This window comes from Crinia signifera, chromosome 1 (genome assembly GCF_055691185.1).
Source record: "Crinia signifera chromosome 1, ASM5569118v1, whole genome shotgun sequence".
Taxonomy (NCBI): Eukaryota; Metazoa; Chordata; class Amphibia; order Anura; family Myobatrachidae; genus Crinia; species Crinia signifera.
The window spans coordinates 472,569,429-472,590,896 of record NC_139217.1 but is presented as its reverse complement, the minus strand read 5'-3'; the positions used below and the strand labels follow the sequence as shown (position 1 = coordinate 472,590,896).

Here is a 21,468-nt window from a genome sequence, read left to right as displayed (position 1 = left end):
TCTTCTTCCTCAGGAATAAAGGTCGTGGTCCCATTGGTGATATATTATTGTAGATTTGCAATGTCTCTATTAGTGCTGTGCCATTGTGATTTATACTGTATATACTGTAAACAGGGTTTATGTCATTTCTGCAATGTAGCCTAATAGGAGTAATCATCTAGTGCCCCCTACTGGCAGCTCATTTGCACTCACAATACTGGAAAGCACTTGCACCCCCCAGTGGTGAGAAGATGTAAAACACCTTGAGCAGAACTTATTCAACTTTATTCATTGTAGACGACATCATCTGGATACAGGCAGCTCAGCCAATAGGGGAACACTCTGCATACAGTAGCATAAGATCGCACTGACATATAAAGAGACATTAAAGCCGCGTAGTAAATTGTGTAAGTGTGGAGCGGTATCACATAGGTAGGAGACAGGACTGGTATATAATGTACAGTATCTGTGTACAAACTGAAGGGCCACCAGAAACCAGATACCCCACTGTGGCTGGAGACAGGATGGAGGCTTTGCCCCGTGCACCTTGGATCACACCCCTGGCACTTTCCTCGGTCTTCTGTCCATCTTCTCCTTCTTTCCCTTGTCCAGTTTCTTGATCAGTCTTTTAACCCACGGCATGCCAGGGGGAGAGCACAGATTTACTGGGGGCTTCGTATTTGTAGAGAACCTGGAGAAAGGCATCGGAAGGGATCAGTACAGTGACAAATATATAAGTGGACGTATCTACCCCCTCGCTTTATATACTAATAGCACAAACAAGAACCCAATGACAGTACAAGGGAACGTAGGACTAGTACATGATACATATAGGGGACAGGACACGGGGTAACTACTTACACCACGGCTGGTATGGAGCATCCTCTGTCCACTGTCTGTATCTTATATCCCAGGACAACGCTGAATGGGATGCGCTTGTTACTGGTCTGGAGGCAGCAGTCGGCCACAGTGTGACCGGTACCTGGGGAACATACAACAGTCAGCATTATCCTGCCCAGTCTCTATGTCTGCATTATCCACCACAGAGCCACCATGGCACCTCATGGGACCTGGTTATGGAGCCCAGTGATCTGTTCTCAGTGTTCTAGCATCAGGGCCGCGTGCCAGGCGTGTACCGCTGTGGTGGTGATCAGGGCCGCGTGCCAGGTGTGTACCGCTGTGGTGGTGATCGGGGCCTCGTGCCAGACGTGTACCGCTGTGGTGGTGATCAGGGCTGCGTGCCAGGTGTGTACCGCTGTGGTGGTGATCAGGGCCGCGTGCCAGGCGTGTACCGCTGTGGTGGTAATAGGGGCCGAGTGCCAGGCATGTACCGCTGTGGTGGTGATCAGGGCTGCATGACAGGCGTGTACCGCTGTGGTGGTGATCGGGGCCGTGTGCCAGGTGTGTACCGCTGTGGTGGTGATCAGGGCCGCGTGCCAGGTGTGTACCGCTGTGGTGGTGATCGGGGCCTCGTGCCAGAAGTGTACCGCTGTGGTGGTGATCAGGGCTGCGTGCCAGGCGTGTACCGCTGTGGTGGTGATAGGGGCCGTGTGACAGGCGTGTACCGCTGTGGTGGTGATCAGGGCTGCATGACAGGCGTGTACCGCTGTGGTGGTGATCGGGGCCGTGTGCCAGGCGTGTACCGCTGTGGTGGTGATCGGGGCCGTGTGCCAGGAGTGTACCGCTGTGGTGGTGATAGGGGCCGATTGCCAGGCGTGTACCGCTGTGGTGGTGATCGGGGCCGCGTGCCAGGCATGTACTACTGTGGTGGTGATCAGGGCCGTGTGCCAGGCGTGTACCGCTGTGGTGGTGATCAGGGCCGTGTGCCAGGCGTGCACCGCTGTGGTGGTGATAGGGGCCGAGTGCCAGGCGTGTACCGCTGTGGTGGTGATCGGGGCCGCGTGCCAGGCATGTACTGCTGTGGTGGTGATTATGGCCGTATGCCAGGCGTGTACCGCTGTGGTGGTGATCAGGGCTGCTTGCCAGGCGTGTATCGCTGTGGAGGTGATCGGAACCGAGTGCCAGGTGTGTACCGCTGTGGTGGTGATCAGGGCTACTTGCCAGGCGTGTATCGCTGTGGTGGTGATCAGGGCCTCGTGCCAGGTGTGTACCGCTGTGGTGGTGATCAGGGCCGCGTGCCAGGTGTGTACCGCTGTGGTGGTGATCGGGGCCTCGTGCCAGACGTGTACCGCTGTGGTGGTGATCAGGGCTGCGTGCCAGGCGTGTACCGCTGTGGTGGTGATAGGGGCCGAGTGACAGGCGTGTACCGCTGTGGTGGTGATCAGGGCTGCATGACAGGCGTGTACCGCTGTGGTGGTGATCGGGGCCGTGTGTCAGGCGTGTACCGCTGTGGTGGTGATCGGGGCCACGTGCCAGGCGTGTACCGCTGTGGTGTTGATCAGGGCCGCGTGCCAGGCGTGTACCGCTGTGGTGGTGATAGGAGCCGAGTGCCAGGCGTGTACCGCTGTGGTGGTGATCGGGGCCGCGTGCCAGGCATGTACTGCTGTGGTGGTGATCAGGGCCGTATGCCAGGCGTGTACCGCTGTGGTGATCAGGGCCGCGTGCCAGGCGTGTACCTCTGTAGTGGTGATCGGGGTCACGTGCCAGGCGTGTACCGCTGTGGTGGTGATCAGGGCCAGTCCCAGGCATGTACCGCTGTGGTGGTGATCAGGGCCGCGTGCCAGGCGCGTACCGCTGTGGTGGTTATCAGGGCCGCGTGCCAGGCGTGTACCGCTGTGGTGGTGATCAGGGCCTCGTGCCAGACGTGTACCGCTGTGGTGGTGATCAGGGCTGCGTGCCAGGCGTGTACCGCTGTGGTGGTGATAGGGGCCGAGTGCCAGGTGTGTACCGCTGTGGTGGTGATCAGGGCTGCATGACAGGCGTGTACCACTGTAGTGGGGATTGGGGCGGCCTGCCAGGCGTGTACCGCTGTGGTGATCAGGGCCGCGTGCCAGGCGTGTACCTCTGTAGTGGTGATCGGGGTCACGTGCCAGGCGTGTACCGCTGTGGTAGTGATCAGGGCCAGTGCCAGGCATGTACCGCTGTGGTGGTGATCAGGGCCGCGTGCCAGGCGTGTACCGCTGTGGTGGTGATCAGGGCCGCGTGCCAGGCGTGTACCGCTGTGGTGGTGATCAGGGCCTCGTGCCAGACGTGTACCGCTGTGGTGGTGATCAGGGCTGCTTGCCAGGCGTGTACCGCTGTGGTGGTAATAGGGGCCGAGTGCCAGGCATGTACCGCTGTGGTGGTGATCAGGGCTGCATGACAGGCGTGTACCGCTGTGGTGGTGATCGGGGCCGTGTGCCAGGTGTGTACCGCTGTGGTGGTGATCAGGGCCGCGTGCCAGGTGTGTACCGCTGTGGTGGTGATCGGGGCCTCGTGCCAGAAGTGTACCGCTGTGGTGGTGATCAGGGCTGCGTGCCAGGCGTGTACCGCTGTGGTGGTGATAGGGGCCGAGTGACAGGCGTGTACCGCTGTGGTGGTGATCAGGGCTGCATGACAGGCGTGTACCGCTGTGGTGGTGATCGGGGCCGTGTGTCAGGCGTGTACCGCTGTGGTGGTGATCGGGGCCACGTGCCAGGCGTGTACCGCTGTGGTGTTGATCAGGGCCGCGTGCCAGGCGTGTACCGTTGTGGTGATGATCAGGGCCGCGTGCCAGGCGTGTACCTCTGTAGTGGTGATCGGGGTCACGTGCCAGGCGTGTACCGCTGTGGTGGTGATCAGGGCCAGTGCCAGGCATGTACCGCTGTGGTGGTGATCAGGGCCGCGTGCCAGGCGTGTACCGCTGTGGTGGTGATCAGGGCCGCGTGCCAGGCGTGTACCGCTGTGGTGGTGATCAGGGCCTCGTGCCAGACGTGTACCGCTGTGGTGGTGATCAGGGCTGCTTGCCAGGCGTGTACCGCTGTGGTGGTAATAGGGGCCGAGTGCCAGGCATGTACCGCTGTGGTGGTGATCAGGGCTGCATGACAGGCGTGTACCGCTGTGGTGGTGATCGGGGCCGTGTGCCAGGCGTGTACCGCTGTGGTGGTGATCGGGGCCGTGTGCCAGGCGTGTACCGCTGTGGTGGTGATAGGGGCCGATTGCCAGGCGTGTACCGCTGTGGTGGTGATCGGGGCCGCGTGCCAGGCATGTACTACTGTGGTGGTGATCAGGGCCGTGTGCCAGGCGTGTACCGCTGTGGTGGTGATCAGGGCCGTGTGCCAGGCGTGCACCGCTGTGGTGGTGATAGGGGCCGAGTGCCAGGCGTGTACCGCTGTGGTGGTGATCGGGGCCGCGTGCCAGGCATGTACTGCTGTGGTGGTGATCATGGCCGTATGCCAGGCGTGTACCGCTGTGGTGGTGATCAGGGCTGCTTGCCAGGCGTGTATCGCTGTGGAGGTGATCGGAACCGAGTGCCAGGTGTGTACCGCTGTGGTGGTGATCAGGGCTACTTGCCAGGCGTGTATCGCTGTGGTGGTGATCAGGGCCTCGTGCCAGGTGTGTACCGCTGTGGTGGTGATCAGGGCCGCGTGCCAGGTGTGTACCGCTGTGGTGGTGATCGGGGCCTCGTGCCAGACGTGTACCGCTGTGGTGGTGATCAGGGCTGCGTGCCAGGCGTGTACCGCTGTGGTGGTGATAGGGGCCGAGTGACAGGCGTGTACCGCTGTGGTGGTGATCAGGGCTGCATGACAGGCGTGTACCGCTGTGGTGGTGATCGGGGCCGTGTGTCAGGCGTGTACCGCTGTGGTGGTGATCGGGGCCACGTGCCAGGCGTGTACCGCTGTGGTGTTGATCAGGGCCGCGTGCCAGGCGTGTACCGCTGTGGTGGTGATAGGGGCCGAGTGCCAGGCGTGTACCGCTGTGGTGGTGATCGGGGCCGCGTGCCAGGCATGTACTGCTGTGGTGGTGATCAGGGCCGTATGCCAGGCGTGTACCGCTGTGGTGATCAGGGCCGCGTGCCAGGCGTGTACCTCTGTAGTGGTGATCGGGGTCACGTGCCAGGCGTGTACCGCTGTGGTGGTGATCAGGGCCTGTCCCAGGCATGTACCGCTGTGGTGGTGATCAGGGCCGCGTGCCAGGCGCGTACCGCTGTGGTGGTGATCAGGGCCGCGTGCCAGGCGTGTACCGCTGTGGTGGTGATCAGGGCCTCGTGCCAGACGTGTACCGCTGTGGTGGTGATCAGGGCTGCGTGCCAGGCGTGTACCGCTGTGGTGGTGATAGGGGCCGAGTGCCAGGCGTGTACCGCTGTGGTGGTGATCAGGGCTGCATGACAGGCGTGTACCACTGTAGTGGGGATTGGGGCGGCCTGCCAGGCGTGTACCGCTGTGGTGATCAGGGCCGCGTGCCAGGCGTGTACCTCTGTAGTGGTGATCGGGGTCACGTGCCAGGCGTGTACCGCTGTGGTAGTGATCAGGGCCAGTGCCAGGCATGTACCGCTGTGGTGGTGATCAGGGCCGCGTGCCAGGCGTGTACCGCTGTGGTGGTGATCAGGGCGCGTGCCAGGCGTGTACCGCTGTGGTGGTGATCAGGGCCTCGTGCCAGACGTGTACCGCTGTGGTGGTGATCAGGGCTGCTTGCCAGGCGTGTACCGCTGTGGTGGTAATAGGGGCCGAGTGCCAGGCATGTACCGCTGTGGTGGTGATCAGGGCTGCATGACAGGCGTGTACCGCTGTGGTGGTGATCGGGGCCGTGTGCCAGGCGTGTACCGCTGTGGTGGTGATAGGGGCCGATTGCCAGGCGTGTACCGCTGTGGTGGTGATCGGGGCCGCGTGCCAGGCATGTACTACTGTGGTGGTGATCAGGGCCGTGTGCCAGGCGTGTACCGCTGTGGTGGTGATCAGGGCCGTGTGCCAGGCGTGTACCGCTGTGGTGGTGATCAGGGCCGTGTGCCAGGCGTGCACCGCTGTGGTGGTGATAGGGGCCGAGTGCCAGGCGTGTACCGCTGTGGTGGTGATCGGGCCGTGTGCCAGGCGTGTACCACTGTGGTGGTGATATCTGCGATCTCCTGAATCGCCCCCACACCCCCCTTCATACCGGATTCTGCGGGTTTGATGCGAGGGGATGTAGCTAAATTGACACAAATTGCGTAATTTCACGTCATTTGGGGACATCAGCCTCTTCCCGCCCCACCCCCCACCTCCTCACAGTGACTATATTCCCCTCCATATTTCATGTGCAGCAGCTCTCCTCACAGTGGCTTTATTCCCCTCCGTGTTACATGTGCAGCAGCTCTCCTCACAGTGACTATATTCCCCTCTGGGTTACATGTGCAGCAGCTCTCCTCACAGTGACTATATTCCCCTCTGGGTTACATGTGCAGCAGCGCTCCTCACAGCGACTAAGGGGGTTATTTTGGTTCACTCTTTCTGACAAATTCCTTCTTAGATGGACAAAACCATGTGCACTGCAGGGGGGCAGATGTAACATGTGCAGAGAGAATTAGATTTGGGTGAGTAATTTTGTTTCTGTGCAGGGTAAATACTGACTGCTTTATTTTTACACTTCAATATAGATCTCACTTTGAAGTAAAACCCCACCCAAATCTAATTCTCTCTGCACAAGTAACATCTGCCCCACCTGCAGTGCACATGGTTTTGTCCATCTAAGAAGGAATTTGTCAGAAACAGTGAACTAAAATAACCCCCTATATTCCCCCCTGTGTTACATGTACAGCAGCGCTCCTCACAGTGACTATATTCCCCTCCATGTTACATGTACAGCAGCGCTCCTCACAGCGACTATATTCCCCTCTGTGTTACAGGTGCAGCAGCGCTCCTCACAGCGACTATATTCCCCTCTGTGTTACAGGTGCAGCAGCGCTCCTCACAGTGACTATATTCCCCTCTGTGTTACATGTGCAGCAGCGCTCCTCACAGTGACTATATTCCCCTCTGTGTTACATGTGCAGCAGCGCTCCTCACAGCGACTATATTCCCCTCCTTGTTACATGTGCAGCAGCGCTCCTCACAGCGACTATATTCCCCTCCATGTTACATGTGCAGCAGCGCTCCTCACAGCGACTATATTCCCCTCCATGTTACATGTGCAGCAGCGCTCCTCACAGCGACTATATTCCCCTCCTTGTTACAGGTGCAGCAGCGCTCCTCACAGCGACTATATTCCCCTCCATGTTACATGTGCAGCAGCTCTCCTCACAGCGACTATATTCCCCTCCTTGTTACATGTGCAGCAGCGCTCCTCACAGCGACTATATTCCCCTCCTTGTTACATGTGCAGCAGCTCTCCTCACAGCGACTATATTCCCCTCCATGTTACATGTGCAGCAGAGCTCCTCACAGTGACTATATTCCCCTCCATGTTACATGTGCAGCAGCGCTCCTCACAGCGACTATATTCCCCTCCATGTTACATGTGCAGCAGCGCTCCTCACAGCGACTATATTCCCCTCCATGTTACATGTGCAGCAGCGCTCCTCACAGCGACTATATTCCCCTCCATGTTACATGTGCAGCAGCGCTCCTCACAGCGACTATATTCCCCTCCATGTTACATGTGCAGCAGCGCTCCTCACAGGGACTATATTCCCCTCCATGTTACATGTGCAGCAGCGCTCCTCACAGTGACTATATTCCCCTCCATGTTACATGTGCAGCAGCGCTCCTCACAGTGACTATATTCCCCTCCGTGTTACAGGTGCAGCAGCGCTCCTCACAGTGACTTTATTCCCCTCTGTGTTACATGTGCAGCAGCGCTCCTCACAGTAACTATATTCCCCTCTGTGTTACAGGTGCAGCAGCGCTCCTCACAGTGACTTTATTCCCCTCTGTGTTACATGTGCAGCAGCGCTCCTCACAGTAACTATATTCCCCTCCATGTTACAGGTGCAGCAGCTCTCATCACAGTGACTATATTCCCCTCCATGTTACTTGTGTAGCAGCGCTCCTCACAGTAGATGCGGTCTCTACGGAAGCAGTATGAAATCCCGGCGGTCGGGATCCCGGCGTTCAAAATCCCGACGCCGCAATCCCGACCGCCGAAATCCCGACAAAGGGGGGACGTGGATCGCCCCCCCTTGCGGGCTCGCTGCGCTCACCACGCAGCGGGCCCGCTGCCTCGCTACGCTCGGCACATTTATTTATTCTCCCTCCAGGGGTGTCGTGGACACCCCAGGAGGGAGAAAGTGTCGGGATTCCGGCGTCGGGATTCTGAACGCCGGGATCCCGACCGCCGGGATTTTAACTGCATCCCGTCTCTAAAGTAGATGAAAGATCTCTTATCTTATGTTACAGGAACATTTATGGCTGACCCGGGGAACCACACAAACAGCCTGCAGTGTAAATACTGTTATGTAATAGAGACGTCCGCTGTGTTCAGGTCTGGAACAGGCTCAATGTGACAACAAAGAAGCAGCATGTTTATAGTTTATTGCCGGGAAGCTTTTGTAAAACCATTAAAATGCAACATTCTGCGCAGTAGCCAACGAGCCATGGCGGACGTTATACTAGGAACTATCTATGAGTCAAAATCCTCAATGTATTATGGATGATGTTGAATAATTTTGCTATCGATGGGGGGGGGGGGGGGGTGCGGGGGGGGGGGGGGGTGGTGCGGGGGGGGGACCAGATGGTTCCCTCCATCGATGGCACAGCAAAACCTAAGTTTTGTCCCTGTTTTTTTCTCAAGGTGCATCTCGGTTTTGCGATGAGATGAGATCTAGTACAAACAGTATTTGCAATCTCTTCGCAAAACTGAGATGCGATGAGATGCAATATTGTATACAATAATTGTAACCTGTATGGGCACCGTAACAATGCAGGCTTTAAGGTGCCCATACACGCACCAATATGTGTGCTGTGCGTTTTGTAATTTATTTGTGCCGTGCGATTTTTTGTAGGGGGATGCAATGCGATGTACTGTACTTTGCGGGTGCAGTGCGATGCGATTTTAGACACTTTTTTTTTTTTAAATGAATAGGTACGAATGGACATTGCATCACATGTACTCCTGTACTGATGCAATGCAATGAAGCACAAAAAGTACTGCCAGCAGATACTTTTTGTGCTTTACGATATTGTACCTGCAGGGAAGCGCATTGGATCCTCGCAGGTACACGGTGCGATTATCTCACATGCGATGCATTAATCGCAGCGTGTATGGGCACCTTTAGTGATATCCAGGCTTGTGCACAGGTGACGTAATTAGTACCTGAGTGATTCTGATGAAACCACCTGTGCTGAAGCCTGGATATCACTAACACCTGAGGACCGTGCTTTGGAACGCCTGCACTGTAGTGTGCCGGGAGGACCGGGGTTGGGAACGCCTGCACTGTAGTGTGCCGGGAGGACCGGGGTTGGGAACGCCTGCACTGTAGTGTGCCGGGAGGACCGGGGTTGGGAACGCCTGCACTGCAACGCCTCTACTAGATTGTAAGCTCCTCCGAGTAGGGCCCTCTTCCCTCCTGTTGTCAAAGCCCACTTCTCTTCACATTTCACTCACAGCTCTCCTTTACTCCAACACTCAGTGACCATCTTCGTCTGCATACTCCTCTCCATCATTGGCCTCAAGCCTCTAGTTGTATGTTGATTGAGTCCTCACTACTTATATCCAAGCTGTAATGTGTATTGATCTGTGGTGCTCTTTATTTGTACTGTATTTTTGTTATTTATTCAATGTTATGCCAAGTTTTGTTTCCCTGTATTGTTCCTTTGTACGGCGCTGCGAAACACTTGTGGCGCCTTATAAATAAAATTATAATAATAATAATAATAATAATAGTGTGCCGGGAGGACCGGGGTTGGGAACACCTGCACTAGGGAATGGAGGAAGAACATATTATTGTACCAAGCTTTTCCGTTTTCCATGTCAACTGTGTCAAAATTCAAAACAAAAAGTGAAAGACCTTTGACCTTTTCACTGTCGACATAACACTTGTGTCGACCTAAAGCCACGTCGACCTTTTTCATGTGGTTGACCCAATGACCCATACCCCTATCTCTCTCCCAGCTGGGGGCCCCTGGCTAGCCCGGACGTACCTTGCATGTAGTCGGTGGCAGACATAAGAAGCACCAGGATGAGCAGACTCCAGCTTCTCCCCATAGTGAGCGGATCTGTGATACGTGTGAGCTCAGCTGTCCGGGCTCTCGCCTCCTCCCCTCCTGTATTTATACTCTGCTCCTTCCCATTGGCTGGGAGCCCAGAGGCTGATTCCTGTTCGTGCTGCGCTCACCTTGCTGCCTGCGATATGCCCGGTGCTGCCATGGGCTGGGTGGGGACAACAGTCATCAGGTTGTCCACTGTTGGTCGACAGAGCAGGGTACAGAGTGGGGTACAGAGCAGGGTACAGAGCAGGGTACAGAGCAGGGTACAGAGCAGGGTACAGAGCGGGGTACAGAGCAGGGTACAGAGCGGGGTACAGAGCGGGGTACAGAGCAGGGTACAGAGCGGGGTACAGAGCAGGGTACAGAGCAGGGTACAGAGCGGGGTACAGAGCAGGGTACAGAGCGGGGTACAGAGCAGGGTACAGAGCAGGGTACAGAGCGGGGTACAGAGCGGGGTACAGAGCAGGGTACAGAGCGGGGTACAGAGCAGGGTACAGAGCGGGGTACAGAGTAGGGTACAGAGTAGGGTACAGAGCGGGGTACAGAGCAGGGTACAGAGCAGGGTACAGAGTGGGGTACAGAGCAGGGTACAGGGCAGGGTACAGGGCAGGGTACAGAGCAGGGTACAGAGCAGGGTACAGAGCGGGGTACAGAGCGGGGTACAGAGCGGGGTACAGAGCAGGGTACAGAGCAGGGTACAGAGCGGGGTACAGAGCAGGGTACAGAGCAGGGTACAGAGCAGGGTACAGAGCAGGGTACAGAGCGGGGTACAGAGTGGGGTACAGAGCGGGGTACAGAGCGGGGTACAGAGCGGGGTACAGAGCAGGGTACAGAGCAGGGTACAGAGCGGGGTACAGAGCGGGGTACAGAGCGGGGTACAGAGCAGGGTACAGAGCAGGGTACAGAGCAGGGTACAGAGCGGGGTACAGAGCAGGGTACAGAGCAGGGTACAGAGCAGGGTACAGAGCGGGGTACAGAGCAGGGTACAGAGCAGGGTACACGGGGGGACACTCATCTCACTGATCTGTGCAGGGTTGTGATAAATCCGTCAGCCTGGTCCTGGTCCATTGTTCTGGTGATCTTGGTAACGGTTCGGGTGCGATTACATTTGCGTTTCGATGTTTTCTATAAGAAAACTCCTGGATGTGATTTTGAATGGAATGGACGAGCGTGACGCAGCACAGAGCACTGACCTCTGACCCATTCTGAACCTTTGGGATGAAAACTCCTTCTGTAATGGACAACAATCCCATGCTGCACTGCAGGGGAGCAGATGTAACATGTGCAGAGAGAGTTACATTTGGGTGGGGTGTGTACTTCAAACTGAAATCTAAATTGCATGTAATTCTCCCCATACACTTATGCGATTGGATGTGATGCGACATTGAAGTGCGATGTCCCATCGCATCCAATCGCATCTTATGGTGCCTAAAGTGCCCTCTTCCAGCAGCCAATGTCGCATGCCATGGCACATCGTGTGCTGGCAGAGGGCAGACGGCGTCCGTCTGAGTAGTTTAGCGCTGTGAAGGATCACTAGTGGGCGGCGGAGGACAGCGCGGCACAGTTCAAAACACTGGGCAGCTCTCTCTACCAGCCAATCAAAGGGCTGCTAAGTGTATTAAACTTTTTTTTTTCAAATTCTGCCACCGCCGCTGACCCCTGGGCGCCTGCTAGCACTCCTTTACAGCGCTAATACACTCTGACGGAAGCCGCCAGCCCACTTCACCCAATGCTGCCGAAAGTGCTCCGTCCGCGGATTGCATTCAAGCGATCGCTCCTGCAATTTGATAGATAGCACATACAATCGACATCGATATATCCGATATATCGATGCGATCCTATGAAATTTTTTTCCTGTTCATAACCCCACTATCCACTACGCATAGAGTTAATTTTATATAGTGTGGCGAGTGCGGTAATCCGCGTCCGCTCGCCACGCTTTGGGCTCGGTGGCTCGCCACACTATATAACATCAGCTCCATGCTTAGTGGATAGTGGGGTTATGAACAGGTAACAAATCGCATGGGATCGCATCGATATATTGGGCACTGTGAAACTACACAAGTACCGATTTAACTTATTAGTTAATGCTAAAATTGTGTTCAGCTGCCGCAGCGAAATTTAAAAAACTATTCGTAGACGTGTGAAGAAAGAATCATTAATATAAACCGTGTCCAGATGATGGATGGGTGATGGATGGGGGATGGATGGGGGATGGATGGGTGATGGATGGGTGATGGATGGGTGATGGATGGGTGTGCGCGCTTTTAATTATGATTTCCTTTCTTATTTATCTCCGATATAATAGGATTACATAGAATGCCTGAATGTTACAATGTATATGTAATGGATCGGATACTTTGTATTGTTATACTTGGCAGCAGTTCTCAGCTTTATTACAGTTGCTCTTTTCAATGTCGCATTTTCGGTTTTGCAAGAAAAACAGATAATAAGAAATTAGGGGCTGACCTAAAAATAATAAATATATATATATAAAATGTAATAATAAATTAGTCCTGGTGCGGGTTTCCCCCCCTGCCCCCACCCTACAACCTTTGCAACATGACTTAAGGTCAACATGCAGAAAGGTTGACATGCAGAAAGGTCGACATGGGTCATTACATCGACACTGGGTAAGGTCGACATGGTCATTAGGTTGACGTGGGTAAGGTCGACAGTGAAAAAGTCGACATTTTTTTTTTTTTTACCCAAGTGTGGACACAGTCAACATAAACACTAAAATGTACCACCGCGTCCGCTCCCTATGCTTCGGGCATTATTTTATTCTCCCACCACGCTCTAGTGGGCATGAAATACCGCCTGTCGGCATATGTCGGCTCAAAAATAACCTAATGACCCTGTCGACCTAATGACCCTGTCGACCTTACTGCATATCGATCTAAAGTCATGTTGAACAAATGTTTGTCGACCTACTTGGTGGTGACCCAGTAACCGTATCCCTAATGACCCTGTAACCCCTGGCAATGAGCATGTAACCCTGGCAATGAGCATGTAACCCCTGGCAATGAGCATGTAACCGCTGGCAATGAGCATGTAACCCTGGCAATGAGCATGTAACCGCTGGCAATGAGCATGTAACCGCTGGCAATGAGCATGTAACCCTGGCAATGAGCATGTAACCGCTGGCAATGAGCATGTAACCCAAATACATCTAACACATGGGCAGTGTAAGGATTTCTTTTGAAGTGCTGGACTCAAGCATTTTGTTGAAAGTGTTGTACTGTCAGTAGTGCAGCAAAGAAATAATAGCCACACAGTCTTACACACCGATATCATTCATGGAAATCACTCCAAGAGAACAGGAACCCATTCTACTTTGGCAACTACCTTTGATGCTGATGGGTCCCCAGGAAACACCGGATGGTCTGCATTCTCTCTGCTGTCATGCTGGCAGCATCTTCACTCCTTGAAACAGACCCCTTTCCAGTGCAGCTACTGCTGCGCTTCCGCACGATGTGCACTGTGGCACCGTGTCATTGCACATGCGCAGTACACATCGCGGACACACGCGTGATGACGCCGCGCCATCATCGCGCATGGGCAGTACAAATCTCCGTGAGAAAGGGACCCTCTTCCGGGAGTTCGTGAGATGTCCCAAGATTCCGGGAGTCTCACGGACATTCCGGGAGAGTCGGCAACCCTGGCGTACAGTCAATTGAATCAGTGGGGGGATTTGTCATCTCTGCCATGGCCGCACCCGCGCTGCGGCAGACTTGCCTCCAGTGCTCAGTCAGTGGGCAGCGGCAGGCAGCAGCATATCAGTGCGTCAAGCGGGAGCTGGCGCCCAAACAGACCCCACTGTGGCTTGCTCCCCCAAGCAGCAGCTGGGGCTGCCTTACAGTAGTTACGCCACTGACACTACCCCTGCACCTGCCCCCACTACACTACCACTATTCCTGTACACCCTACACTACCGCTAGCCGAGGACACAATACACTACCAGCAGACGGCCCACTTTGCTAGCGATGATGCGGGAGCGCGCATCATTGCTAGTCGGACATCGGGGGCCCATACACACTTGCAGATTTTAAGCTAATACTCGTTTAAAACGGCTGTTTTGAGCGAGTTTCATCTTAAAGTCGGCAAATCTGTATGGGCCTTTACATATTCCTAGTTGCAAGAATCACCCCCATACTATGTGTGTGTGTGTGTGTGTGAGTGTGTGTGTGTGTCGGTGTGTGTTATTTCCAGTTTGGATGCTTTCCTGGGAGGTTATGTAACGTGCGCTGGGCCTCTGTGTGTGGTCAGTGGCGTCACTAGCCAGGTGCGGGGGGTGCGGGCCGCACCAGGTGTCACCAGTCTCTGGGGTGACACCCAGAGCTCTGAGACGGCCGGTCACGGAGTTCTCTGTCCCGGCCCTGGCTTAGTCAGTCACTCTCAGTGACAGACAGCCAGGCCAGGGCAGCAGGCTGTGAGCGCCGCTGCAGCGGCGCACAGACCAGGGAGGGAGGGGGTGGGGGGGGTAGCCGGGACTACAAGTCCCAGCATGCAACACAGCACACACTCACAGTCTCAGCATGTCTTGAGCACCCGGGCCGCACCGCACACACAGCAGGTGGAGAGGGGGGCGGGTCGGCATAGCATGATGCGCACCCGCCCCCCTCTCCCCCCGTTGTGTGTGCGGTGCGGCCCTGGCGCATTGCGAAGGGAGGCTGGGCGGCTGCAGGCGGTGTAGAGCGGGTGCCTCCCCCTCCTGTGTGGGGATTGGCCACCCCAGGGGACGGAGGAGGGACCCGGCTGCCTCCCGGTTTGTGTGCAGCAGCGCAGGCAGGCAGCAGGCTGCCTGACTCCTGAATGATTGTGGTCGTCACAGAGGGTACTGAAGTGTGTGTGTGTGTGTGTCAATCACTGCCGGATGCCGGTGGCTCCCTCCCCCTCCTGATCTGGCTATCTGGCTGCTCTAGACTGCATCTATTTTGTTGGTGAGTCACTCAGACTGAGTCTGATGTATAATAATGTATGCTGGGATATTTTGGCACTGTGGGCTGGGGGGCATATATGGCACTGTGGGGTATATGTCTGGCACTGTGGGGGCATATCTGTGTCTGGCACTATGGGGGCATATCTGTGTCTGGCACTATGAGGGCATATGTGTAATGGGCATCATGATGTGGGGTGTAATGGGCAACATTATGGTATGGGGAGTATTGTGTAATTACCATTACAGTGTGGGGTGTAATGGGCATCATAGGGTGCTGCTTATTGTGTAATTGGCATCACAGTGGGCGGGATGTACTAACGGGAAAATGCGGTAAAACACCCGTTTTACCGCATTTTCCTATGTATCAATACCCGTCCACCCCGTTTTCGCAAGGGAGGGTATCGCCACCCTCTGGGTGGCTTCAGGGGGGAGGAGGAGACCCAGGGGGACGCTGGCAGCCGCCGGGAGGTGACGGAGACCCCCGCAGCCCACATCACAGGTATCGCGGGGGTCTCCGTTACCGCAGCCCGATGCTGGCCGCATATGTAAGTACATATGCGGTAGCATCGCGGCGGCTGCCGTGCGAAGGGCGGAGATGTATGTTGATACATCCCGACCAGTTTGTGGCGTAATGGGCATCATGGTGTGTGCAGTGTAATGGGCAACACGGTGTGCGGTGTATTGGGCATCACGGTGTGCGGCGTATTGTGTAATTGGCATCATGATGTGTGGCGTGGTACTGTGGGGGAATATCTGGCACTGTGGGGGCATATGTGTCTCTGGCACTGTGGGGGCATATGTGTCTCTGGCACTGTGGGGGCATATGTTTAATGGACATCACATTGTGTGGTGTAATGGGCATCATGGTATGGAGCGTAATGGGCATTACGGTGTGGGGAGCATTGGATAATTGCCATCACAGTGTGGGGTGTAATGGTCATCAAGGTGTGCGGCATAATGTGTAATTAGCATCACAGTGTGCGGTGTATTCTGTAATTAGCATCGCTGTGTGGGGGGTAATGTGTAACTGGCATAATATGTAATTGACATTACGACATTTGTAATGGGTATTACATAGTTCACTAAAATGTGCAATCTACAAGTACACAATACAATAATGGTATAGGCCACGCCCCAATTTTTCAGCGCGCCTCAGACGCGGACAAGCATCCCGTGTCCATCTTCCAGAAAGTTTGAAGGGGGGGGGGGTGACACCATGAGTTCCTACACCGGGTGACACCAACCCTAGTGACGCCACTGTGTGTGGTGGTAGTGTTAGGAAGTATTTGATGCTGGGAATGATTGGTAATGCAGATAACATTATTACTGTCACAGGTCGGCACTTGCACAGATAAACATGACCCGTAATAGTACTGCACACTTACCTGCATTATACTGAAACAGTGGGGGTTATTCAGACCTGATCACAAAGCATTTATTAGTAAACTAGGTGATTCAACGTGCCCTACGGGCGCTCTTCACGCCGGCATAAGGGGCTGCGCCCCCTTAATTTGTGAACGTTTGTATTGTGAGAAATATGGTTAGAATTGTATGAAAGATGCCTGTATTGCAGCTTCAGTTATAGATGAAATGTGTTAAACAGAGAGCATATGATGTGGAAGGGGGTGTGTATTGTTTTGTTTAATTAAAAAGCGGTTACAGAGTAAGATGTACATTGATAGTGTGGATGGTACAGTGACATTTGTGGGTGTGGAGGGGGGCTGTGTGTGCGTGTTGTTTAGGTGTGTATGTGTGTGCAATAATATAGTAGGGTGTTTTTGAGTCAGCGCCCCCCCACTTGCGGAGGTCACAACACAGGAAAACAGGAGGCTGGGTAGTGATAGGGGTGTGTGGGCATAAGGGGGACTAAAGAGGACGGTGGGGGACACAGTGCAGCTTCTGCCAGTGGGTGAGGGTCCAGCGTGGCAGCACAGGAGTACAGGACGGTGACCCTGAGTCAGTGTCTCCTTCTACTGGGTGGGAGTTAGGGTGCATGAGAGCAGGAGGCTGGGTGGTAAAGCATGATAGGGGTATGTGGGTAACACAGGGTGAGAGGGTCCTCACTGGCGGAAGTTACGGTTCAGGAGAGCAGGAGGCTGGGTAGTGATAGGGGTGTGTGGGCATACAGGGGACTAAAGAGGAGGGTGGGGGACACTGTGTAGCTTCTGCCAGTGGGTGAGGGTCCAGCGTGGCAGTACAGGAGTACAGGACGGTGGACCTGAGTCAGTGTCTCCTCCTACTGGGTATAGCTACAAGAAAAAATAAACACATGTAAATGTTGACATAAGTGTGGCACTTCATTGGTGTCCATGTCGACACATGAGAATGAATATGAAAACATTCAAAAAATGAAAAATAAATCTTCAAAAACTCATGTCAACCTTTTTCATTGTGGACCATAGCAATGTCAGTGTTTTGCTTGTGCCATTTAATCCTGTGGTTGCAGTGAATAGGGGGGGGTGTCCGCGAATCACGGGAGGGGGGGGTGCAGCGAATCGCGGGAGGGGGGGTGCCGCGAATTGCGGGAGGGGGGCCGTGGGGGTGGGGGTGCCGTGATTCACGGGAGGGGGGGGGGGTGCAGCGAATCGCGGTGGGGGGGGGGGTTTGCTGCGAATCGTGGGAGGGGATTTGCGGGGGGTGGGGGGTGCCGCGAATCGCAGTAGGGGGGGTGGCGGGGGGGCATGAATCACACGGGGCGCTCACCTGGTGGCTGTGGAGTAGGTTCCTGGGCAACATGGGGAGGCAGAGGGTGTCTGGCACTGTGGGCTCACTGGGCTGGTTCTCTGTCATGTGAGTCAGAGGCTCCACCCAGCGTTACAGACACACTCACACACTTTGAGGGACAGATGTAGCCAAATATATAAGAGATTGTCATAGCCCAAGTATTGTGCAGGAGGGGGGCAGAGATGTATAGATCAGGGTTGGGAGAACCCCGGAGAGGAGGCTGTCAGCATCACTTCTGGGGGCGGGGCCTGATGGAGACATCATCAGTCCCTGCCCCCCCAGTGATGCAAATCCAGCAATATGCGGGTCTCCGATGAGGGGCGGAGCTAAATATGACCGGTTTGCATATTTAGCCCCGCCCCCTTCCAACGAAAAACCGCGAATCGCGGCAATTTCAAGCTTCAGCCCACAAGTACATGAGGGGGGGAAGGGGACCACCGGAATCCGGGAGGGTTGCCCACCTTTCCGGGAGGGTTGGCAACCCTGGTATATATTGCCATAGCCCAAGTATTGTGAATGTGCAGGAGGGGGAAGGAGATGTATACAGTATATTGTCATTTTACAAGCAAGTAATGTGTTGGAGGAGGTGGGTAGAAAAGAGAATTTGTTTAGAACATTATTGTATTTCAACTTCACAACCACCTGCAGGTAATGTACATGACAATAATACAGGATCCATACGTGTATTACTAGTTATTCCTACAGCACCCTCATATAATACAGAGAGCACCATACTGTGTCACAGATAATATGTAATCATACCCAGAACATAGGGAAACATACAGAACATACACCACAAACTCCTGTGTCGAGATGATTTTTTTCCAACATACTGTACAAGGGATGTGGTCATTAGGTCTACAGCTACTAGGTCGACAAGCATTGGGTCAACACCACTAGGTCGACAAGCAGCAAGGTCGACATGGATCAAGGTTGACATGGGTCAAGGTTGACATGGTTTTAGGTCAACACAAGCATTAGGTCAACACAAGCATTAGGTCGACACAAGCATTAGTCGACAGTCAAAATGTCGACATGGGGTTACTCACTGTTTTTTGAGCCAACATGTGCCGACAGTCGGTATTTCATGCCGTACCATCCACTAGGGCGTGGTTCCCAACCCTGGTCCTCAAGTACCCCCAACAGTGCACGTTTTCCAGGTCACCCGGCAGGTGCACTCATTACTCAGGCACATTTGAAAAGATCACAGGTGGAGCTAATTATAGCACTTGCGATTCTGTGTGGAGACCTGGAAAACGTGCACTGTTGGGGGTACGTGAGGACCAGGGTTGGGAACCACTGCACTAGGGCATAGCGGGAGAATAATATAGTGTGCTGAGCATAGCGAGGCACAGTGGACGAAGCATTGCAAGCGAAGCGAGTGATGCGAGGGGATGGGGTGCACTTCAAACTGTGTCCATGTCGACAGTGTTGACATTCGGGTAAAAAAACAGTGAAAAAACCCATGTCAACCTTTTTACTGTCGACCTTGCTCATGTCAACCTAATTCTTGTGTCAACCTAATGTCCTGTCGACCTAGACCCATGTCGACCTAGACCCATGTCGACCTAGTGGTATCGACCCAATCCTTGTCGACCTAATTGCTGTAGACCAAATGATCCACACCCCTGTACAATAGTCTAGCTCTCAATAACCAGACACAGGTGGTTACAGATAAGCACAGTAATTCTCCATGTTATCTGTTCTTCCTCCAACATGTACATTTATTACCAGTACACCTGCATTCTGCTGATGAAGCACTGGAAACAAGCCACATACTGTGTACACAGTATTACATAGATTATACACAGGACTTTTGGTCTATTTACTGATGCATCACATCTGGGATCTTATATACTGTAACAGTCCCAATAAAAAAAGGAATATCGGCCAAATAAATCTTTGTATGTCCTTAATAAAAAGTGGTTATTTCCTTAAACGTGCAGCTGCAAATGCGGGGAAAACCAGCGGACAGTAACTGCCACATATTTTACTGGCGATATAAAATGCTTTTAAGTTGGAAATCTTCTGCGACTAATCTGAATAACGGAAATACGAATAAGCGCTCATAAATCCCATGTTTAAAGTTCAGATACCAGGTGTATATGGGATGATTGCAGTAGCCACAGAGTAACCTGTTAGCACCTGAACATGTCTGTACTGCAGAGCCGGCACTAGCTAATTTGACGCCCTAGGCAAGATTTTAGTTAGTGCCCACTAGCACTGTTGCTAGTTCCGCCCCTGATGCATTACTCCTTATTCACATTACACCACAATATATTGCTCCTTATTCACACTGCACCACACAGTAATGCCCTTTATACACTTTGGGGGAAATTTACCAATATGAAAAACCTAGTTTTTCGTATTGTTATTTCCCCTACGGCTGCATACGACTGTTTTAGTCGTATGCAAAGTCGTGTTCTGGAGGGGAAATTACAAAGCAGTCAGATACGACTGCTTTGTAACCCTCCGATGGTGTAACCATTCGTATTAGCGGCACATATATACGGCCGCTAATACGAATTCATACAGGCAGTCTGCACGGATCAGTCAGATCCGTGCAGGCTGCAGAGTGTAAAAAAATAGAAAAATTAAATTTTTTTTTTTTTTTAAACGGCGTGGGGTCCCCCCCACAGCTATAACCAGCACCAGGCTGAAGGAGCCGGGGCCGGTAATTAAAAATTAGGGAACCCGACAAATAGGGGTTCCCCGATTTTTACAACCAGCCCCAGGCTCCAGGTCCGGGGCTGGTTCCCAAAATACGGGGGACAAAATGACTAGGGGTCCCCCGTATTTTAAGAACCAGCCCCAGGCCAAACCAGCCAGCAGGGTAATGTCACAGCCGGGGGGAGACTTTTTATACAAGTCCCCCCGGCCAAAGCATTAACCCTACCGACCAGTCAGCCTGGCCAGGGGCCCTGGGGGAGTGGGGACCCCCCCAATAAAGGGGTCCCCCCCCTCCAGGACTTACCTGACCAGGCTGAAGCCTGGTGCTGTCCTCGATGCCCCTGGGCGGTGGGCATCGAGCTGATAAATGGTGTAAAAAAAAGATTAAACTATTGTCTAATACTGGGGCACTATGAGTACCAGCAAGCCTCCCCCGCAAGCTGGGACTTGGAGAACCACAAGTCCCAGCCTGCGGGGCATTAAAGGGCCCGCTGGGTCTTGTAGTGCCACAGTATTAAAAATAGTACAATAAAACACACTGACACATACTTAAAATAAAACTTTAATACATACAAAGCCCACACATACTAATACTTACCTATCTTCTTTCCGTAGGTAGCCCTGGTCCTGTGTCGGCGGTCTTCTGGATCCATGTCGACGTCCTTCTTCAAGTCGACGTCGCTGTCGGCGATGGCGTCCGGATCCGACGAAATCCATGGAGGAAGCTGTGGAAGGAAACCATACTCACCTGTCCCGGGGCGACGTAGTCCAGGTAAGGGTCTTGGCAAAAAAACAAACCGACACCCGATACCAGCCGGACAGAGAGCCGCACGGTGTTTGTGTACATCGTGCGGCTCCGCCTCCCGAATGCCGCTATTGGCCGCCTTGCGGCCTAGCGGCCAATCAGGAGCCGCTAGGTCCAAGTATGTGTCAGTGTGTTTTATTGTACTATTTTAATACTGTGGCACTACAAGACCCAGCGGGCCCTTTAATGCCCCGCAGGCTGGGACTTGTGGTTCTGCAAGTCCCAGCTTGCGGGGGAGGCTTGCTGGGACTCATAGTGCCCCAGTATTAGACAATAGTTTAATCTTTTTTTTACACCATTTATCAACTCGATGC

The 21,468-nt window shown here is 53.9% G+C and overlaps 1 protein-coding gene across 1 annotated transcript; it reads right to left on the bottom strand.

Annotated features, from left to right (window-relative positions):
• Positions 1–242: 242 nt before the first annotated feature.
• On the bottom strand, positions 243–10,176 carry LOC146032530 (C-C motif chemokine 21a-like). The gene is made up of 3 exons (XM_083158498.1): positions 9,948–10,176; positions 841–961; positions 243–670 (listed from the first exon to the last, which is right to left on the bottom strand). The coding sequence occupies exons 1-3, from the start codon at positions 10,009–10,011 to the stop codon at positions 532–534; spliced, it is 324 nt and encodes a 107-aa protein (XP_083014624.1). The 5' UTR covers positions 10,012–10,176; the 3' UTR covers positions 243–531.
• Positions 10,177–21,468: the final 11,292 nt, after the last annotated feature.

Coding starts and splice junctions, on each gene's coding strand:
- LOC146032530 (XM_083158498.1), bottom strand. CDS start 10,011: ATGGGGAGAAGCTGGAGTCTGCTCATCCTGGTGCTTCTTATGTCTGCC. Junction 962..9,947: donor TGCCACCGACTACATGCAAG/GTACGTCCGGGC, acceptor TATGTTCCCCAG/GTACCGGTCACACTGTGGCC. Junction 671..840: donor TGCTCCATACCAGCCGTGGT/GTAAGTAGTTAC, acceptor GCCTTTCTCCAG/GTTCTCTACAAATACGAAGC.